Raw genomic sequence first — 7,096 nt, forward strand, 5'->3', positions numbered from 1 at the left:
ATGTAATGTGCGTATGAGACTATTAGAAAGTCGGTTTGTGTACTATAACATGAGTTGTGTGTGCTTCCGCGCATGTGCGTGAGATGCTAGCAAGTTGTACGGCAGTTTAGGGCCGATAGCGTACCAAACATGTTTTGGTAGACGGTGGTTAATCTTTTAGTGCAATTTTGGGTCGGGTTTGGTTAACCTGTAATGCATCAAACTACTATGAAAGGTGGATAATCATATCAAAATCTATTGAACTTGACATGTATCTTATGTTCGGCTAAAATAATGTTTTTACATATTATGTTAAAAGAGTCAAATATAAGACCATGCATAATGGGGCGTCATATATGGGTTATGATGTTATGGACCAATTTGGGGTCCTGGCGCTATGGCAATAGCGGCCCCTCAGGTTTTACACCATTTTTTTTTGTCGTAGCGTGCCTTGCTTATATGGTTGACACGTGTTGTATAATGCCTCAAAGGGGAGCTATGAATTAATGCTATAGTAATTACTATCACTTCACACATATTTTGAAGTAGAGTAATTATTGTTACTTTATTATTATTATGGTTTAAACTTATAGATTGATAATAATTACTCTAGTTATTTGTGTATTTGGTAAACTAATTTAATTTGTATTGAATCTCACCCCTAATATGACCTATATTTTTATTTGTGTGAAAATGATAACCACAACCTAGGCATATACACAAACCGTGTAACACGAGCATAACTTGTTTGATTATCTAAATACGCTAGACGTGTTGGCGGGTAGTAATCAAGTCATGTGAAAAATTGGTTATGCCTAGGAAAACAGGTGGGCGACTCAACAAGTTAAGAACGGGCTTAATGTAAGAAGTAAAGGCTAGTCAATTTGTGGTGTAATACTCAATCGGAAGTGATGAGCGTTAGAATTGATCACTTTTCTGACAGTCTCATCTGTATAAGAATTAAGTATGGGTATCAACGTCTAAAGCTCACACTAAGCATATGATGAGCCATGCAAGATATCCAAGAACACCTATACCAATCATGGCAACTGTATTTCCATCTCATTTTCGAACTTATAAATCGGTTGAAACCTTTAGAAACGTTGTTTTGGTACCAATTGATGGTGTTATCGAGGTTGGATCTATAAGATATTTACTCTAAAACCGCAAACTTTTGTTCCACAAATACACTCCTCATAATCACCATCAACACTTCTCTCAACTACCCTAAAACTATTTTTCTTTTTATTTTTAAATAACAATTATAAAGATAGTAGATAATTGGTTGAGGGTCCACTTGCAAATCCCCATCTCCACTACCCAAATCGTTTACTACAACTTGGAACCACTTCCCTAATATCAAGGGGTGATATACCCCATGAGAGTACATTATTCGCAACCTTATACCCGATTATACCCCTACCAACCCTAACAAAATTTGATTGCGAACTGCTATGTAAAACATGCAAGTATGCTACCATTTTGTAAAGTAATTAAAAGAACGAACTTTCTGCACAATTGACATGGCCGTCTCGGGGGGGGGGGGGGGGGGGGGGGGTAAACTCAAGTTACAGTTTTAGGCCTCCCACTTTGATAAGGCCTCCAAAGTTGGACCAAAAACATACTAAAAGATGAAAATTAGGCCGAAGTTAGATAAAAAAAATATGCTAAATGATGAAAATGACCCTTAAGTTATTTAAAAAGACAAATATATTCGTGGTGGTTAGTTGTTTTGTTTTGTAACAATTGCGGTAGCACTGACATTGGATTGTATTATCTACGGCATGTGTTCATAACTAATAGATTTAGATAGTATTTATGGGGCTCTAACTTCAGCACAAATTACAAGTTTTTATAAATTTCTAAATGCAGTCAATACATATTATTTGTGGGAAAAATGTTCAAAATCACTCAAAACCAGAGGTGAAAAAATACCCCGGAACTGGAGCCCAAAAACAACCCTGGAACCGGGTTTGTTATACCCGGGTTTTTAATACCCTACCCTACCCGTAGGGTACGAATATGATATGCATTTCAGTACCAAAACCCGTATCCGGAACCAACCCGATTTGTATCGTGTAATACCGAAAACCAGAACTAGTTTCATACCCGGAAGCGGGTTTTTCAAATACCTTATCTATGCCCGAAAAATACATGAAAAATACCCGAAAAATACCCTAAAAAATTGCAACACTTTAAAAACCCAATCTATACCCCGAAAAACCCAAAATTATGGCTTTTCAATATCCGAAAATTTGGCATTCAAATAAAAACCCGAAAATAGGGTTCTTTTTCCATACCCGAAAATAGGGCATTAAAATACCCGGTTTTAGAATACATGGTTCTATACCCGACTCGAACCCGATGCACAGGATATGGTTTTTAGAGACAATACCCAGACCCGAACCGATTCCATACACGAAACTGAGTATTAGAAAAACCCTATTTTGTGCACCTCTACTCAAAAAATTGTTTTCTCATGAATATTAAGTGTTGCTATGATTCTGTGCTTCCTATATCATAAACTTTCTTTTCTTTTAAGAGTAGAAAAAAAAATACCTGGCTTGCAAAATAAAACCATTATAATTGTAAAATGATAAATGAAATAACAATAGTGATAAGTTCTTTATTTCAACACTTCCACATCTAACATCTTTTCACTTAAATTTACAAAGAATAATAATAATAACCATAACAAAAATAAATAAAAATAAAAACAATCACTTGGAACAACATGATCAAGAAAACTTGATAGAAAAATCACCACCACTTCCTTTAGTAACATCAAACCCATCGAAATCAGAATCCGAACCCATGTAGCGCTCACCCCAATCATCAGACCCAGACGAACCCGGGCCTGCACTATGGCCCGGGGGCGGAACCCTAAGCTCTGACACAGGAACCGGCAACGGTTCCTCATTCAAATACTTATCATGAAGCAATTCCATTGCACTGGCCCGGCCCACTGGGTCAAAACAGAGCAATTTCTTCACAAGCAAAATCTCATCCGGGCTTCGGTTTGGAAGACACGAGCCCAACCCGCTCGGATTTTCCACTTTCTCAAAAGATATTATTCGGTAATCGGGCAACTGCGCGCAACCGGGCCAGACTTCCTCGTTTAAATTACCCAAAACGTGAAATATTCTACTTAACTGATCGATATCCGAGCTTCCCCGGAAAATCGGTTCGAGGGTGAAAAGCTCGGAAATAATGCATCCGAGTGACCATAAGTCGATTTCAGGCCCGTAATTTTCCGACCCGAAAAGAAGCTCGGGTGCTCTATACCAACGGGTCCCTACACACGATGTTAAGAGCCCTGATTCAGGCCCGCCTTCGTAAGAATAATTGCTTTTTAAAAAATCGTCTTCGACGTCACTCGTGGTGCATGTGGCAAGACACGATGTGTCTGCATCAGGAAAATTTGTGTCTTTATCGGTTTCGTCATACGGGTCTTTGGATTTAAACTCATCCGATGGTCCGTATTCCTCTATGGTCCCGAGAGGAATATGGACCATCGGATTTAAGCGGTTTTCTTGAGTAACAGACTCTGGGTCGGAAACAGCGGTTGATTCTTGGCTTTGAGGTTGTATGTTGTCATGAACTGAAACAAGTCCCGGTGCTATCCGTATCCTCGCCTAAAAAAACAAAATAACAGATCTTAAATAGGATGTAAACGAACCAAGTCATGCGTGAGCTATTTGAGATCGGCTCGCTAAAAAATCAAAAACCCAAGCTTAATTGGGCTCGAGACTAAAAATATATTTGTTAAGAAAATGAGCCTGAGCCAAGCTTCCCTTATCGAGCTCAAGCTGGCTCATGAGCTTAAACGGACCTATTACTTATATAACATATATTTAGTATGTCAAATTCATATAATAATTATTAATATATGTAAAATTATGATAAAAAACAAATGATATTTAAAAAGCAATTATAAACGTATATAAATTAATTATTAAATAAAGGAAAATTGGAAACAAATAATCCCACCTTTAAAAATCACTAGCAATGGTTCCACCTTTTAACTATTTTTGTCTCACTGGTCCTCCGTTAAAAAATACTTAACGTCGTTATGTCTTTTTCCTAGTTTCAAGCCGATGTTTTAGGGCTTTTGATCGGAAGAACGATATGAGTCGACTGATGTAAAACTTATTTTGAAACGGTGATTCAAATGGCTTGATTTTTGTTAATTGGAAATTCAAGCACCCGAATTGAAACATTGTTTCGTCGTTTGGATCACCATTTCGAGATAAGTTTTACATCGGTCGACTCATATCGTTCTTCCGATCAAAAGCCCTAAAACTTCGGTTTGAAACTAGGGAAAAAACATAACGCCGTTAAGTATTTTTTAACGGAGGACCAGTGAGACAAAAATAGTTAAAATGTGGGACCATTGCTAGTGATTTTTAAAGGTGGGATTATTATCGGCCAATACACAAAAGATGGGATTATTTATTTCCAATTTTCCTTAAATAAAAAACGAGCTTAGCTCGGGTCCGCATAAGTTAAATGAGCTGCGCTCGAGCCTACACAGGCTCGACTCAGCTCGTATGCACCCTAGTTTTACATGTATATAAAATATTTGATAAATATTAAATGAGCCAGGCTCAAGCTCTCGTAGGTCAAACGAGCCAAGCTCGAGCCTACACAAGCCTGGGCTCGACTCGTCTCGTTTTACACGCCTAGCCTTAAACCAATGTGGTTTAGACTTTAGACAATGGCAATAAACATAATATTATGATCATCAACGATTGAATAAATTTCATTCAAACAAATTTTTAACTTCTACTCTTATCATTCACTGTTATATCAAAACTTTAATGAGTTTTGAAGAAAAAAACTTTATATTGAATGAATGCAGCTTAGTGTCATGAGTCACGACCCGCCTAAATTTAAATAGCAATGCTCAAAGTCTACATGTTTTTGGGCAGGACTCAAGCGAGTCTAGAACACTCCTTAAAATGATCATATGAGTCGTTTGAAAGGCAAATCATATGGTACGTATAATTTTCTTTTACTGGCAAAATTATTAATTTCACCACAAACATAGTTATACAACCCGTATGACCATTTCTGTCCTATCATACGGCTCGTACAATGTCACAGGCTATGATCTGCTGAGTTGATCTGACATCATATGAGCCGTACAACCATACATGCAGTATAACATGGAGAAAATACTCATACGGACAGTATAACATACTAATAGGCTTAGCAAATAGTACCAATCGGGTACCGTCAGTACCAATTTGGTACCAACTTTTTGAGTTTTCGTGATTGGTACGGTACCGGTATTTTACCGAATTTCTTTTGCCTTCGGTACTAGTACCCTACCGAGCATTTTCGGTATTGGTACTTTTGGTAACAGTACCAAACTCATATGTACTCCCTATCATAAAGCACGCGTGATATCACACTCTCTAATGTGTAAAGTTAATTTGACATCTTAAGGCCCCTATGACATCATACAACCCAGTCGATGTACTGCAGAGTTGATTTGACATCACAGGTAGGGGTGCAAACGAGCCGAGCTTCTCGTGAGCTACTCGAGATCGGCTCGTTAAAAAGCTCGAGCCTAAAGGTAACTTGTTTAATAAACGAGCCCGAGCTTCACTTATCAAGCTCGAGCCGGCTTGCGAGACTAAATGAGCCTGTCATTTATATGATTTTTAAGAATATATATTTAATCATTATTAATGAGTATGTATAATGTAATGAAAAAATAAATAAAAATAACTAAATAATATTTTATACATATAACTATAATAGAAAAAAGCATATAAAAATAATTATAATTATATAAAAAATAATTGATATATAGTAAACGAGCCGAGCCCAAGCCGAGCTCGAGCTTGAAAATCTACTCACGAGCCGAGCTCGAGCTTTGAAAATAGAGCTCGAAACAGCCCGATCTCAAGCTCTATGTAAGTTAAACGAGCCAAGCTCGAGCCTAGTTGGCCTCAGCTCAGCTCGTTTGCACCCCTAAATTCACAGGCCATGTGATGTCAAATCAACTCCTTTTAAATAGCAAAACCGATCCTACTGAAAACAAAGTTATCGTTCTTCAGCGTAAATGAGTTAATGAGTTAATGTGCACAACTTTAAACAATCAACTAACATTACAACAACAAATTATTTATACTCATATTCATTATTATTCTTCAACTTTTTTTTCGGCCTAAAACTTTCAACCTCAAATGGAAAAAACCGAAACCAAAACAAAAACTGAAAAACCGAAACCAAGCGATTTCAAAAAGTCAAAAACCGAAGTTTTGGTTTTCGGTTTGGTTTTAGCCTAAAACCGCACCACGCACACCCCTACTTAATGAGTTACTGTGCACGACCCGCTAAACAATCAACTAACATAACAACATAATCCTCACCTGGCCAAAATCCGCCAGCTTAAGCACCCCATCCCTCGTAACCAACAAATTCGACGGCTTAAGATCCCGATGAATTACCGAGCTTCGATGACACGCATCAACCGCAAGCAATATCTGCACCACCCACCTCTTAATCTCCCCCACACCCACCTCACCCCACTCCTTCTTCGCCACCCGAATCACCTCCGCCAAATCACTATCCAAATACTCCAACACCAACACGGCGTCCTCGTCGTGGCTCCAGAAGTACTCGTGTAACACCACCACGTTCGGAGAATGCTGAAGCGCGTGGAGCGCTTCGATTTCTCTGAACGCGGACTGGTAGTCGTGTACTTCCTTGAGAGCCACGGGGAGGTCGTCGGACAGGCGGCGGGCCTTGTACACGTCGGAGTACGTGCCCGAGCCGATCCGGTGGAGGATTTGGTATTTGGAGGTGATCTCGGGGCGGGTGTGGATGGTCCAGCTCTTGGTGTTTGGTGGTGGGAGGGGATCCATAGGGTGATTGGTGTTAGGGTTTGGAAGAAAATTTGGGTGTGTTTTGGTTTTGATGGGAGAAGAAGAAGAAGAAGAATTGTGAAGGGAGATAACGACATTGGGTGTAAATAAATGTGAATGTATACGTCAATCTATTTTTTATTTAATTATTTGATAATAAGTATTACAGCTAGAGGTGCATAAAAACGCCAAACCCATAACTAAACCCGAAAAAAACCCAGAACCAGTTTTTTTTTACC

The 7,096-nt window shown here is 38.6% G+C and overlaps 1 protein-coding gene across 1 annotated transcript; it reads right to left on the minus strand.

Moving 5' to 3' along the window:
* Positions 1–2,716: 2,716 nt before the first annotated feature.
* LOC143569162 (cyclin-dependent kinase F-1-like) lies at positions 2,717–6,857 on the minus strand. Its single transcript, XM_077055141.1, has 2 exons — positions 6,363–6,857; positions 2,717–3,614 (listed from the first exon to the last, which is right to left on the minus strand). The coding sequence occupies exons 1-2, from the start codon at positions 6,855–6,857 to the stop codon at positions 2,718–2,720; spliced, it is 1,392 nt and encodes a 463-aa protein (XP_076911256.1). The 3' UTR covers position 2,717.
* Between the last annotated feature and the right edge of the window lie 239 nt (positions 6,858–7,096).

Source organism: Bidens hawaiensis, unplaced genomic scaffold, assembly GCF_021521415.1.
Source record: "Bidens hawaiensis isolate Kalapana, Puna unplaced genomic scaffold, B.hawaiensis_p1.1 tig00024419_1, whole genome shotgun sequence".
NCBI lineage: Eukaryota > Viridiplantae > Streptophyta > Magnoliopsida > Asterales > Asteraceae > Bidens > Bidens hawaiensis.

What these genes read in the sequence shown, in the direction of transcription:
- LOC143569162 (XM_077055141.1), bottom strand. Translation starts at nt 6,857, where the DNA reads ATGGATCCCCTCCCACCACCAAACACCAAGAGCTGGACCATCCACACC. An exon ending in AGCTGGCGGATTTTGGCCAG is followed by an intron (nt 3,615 to 6,362) that starts GTGAGGATTATG and finishes TTGTTTTTTTAG; the next exon opens with GCGAGGATACGGATAGCACC.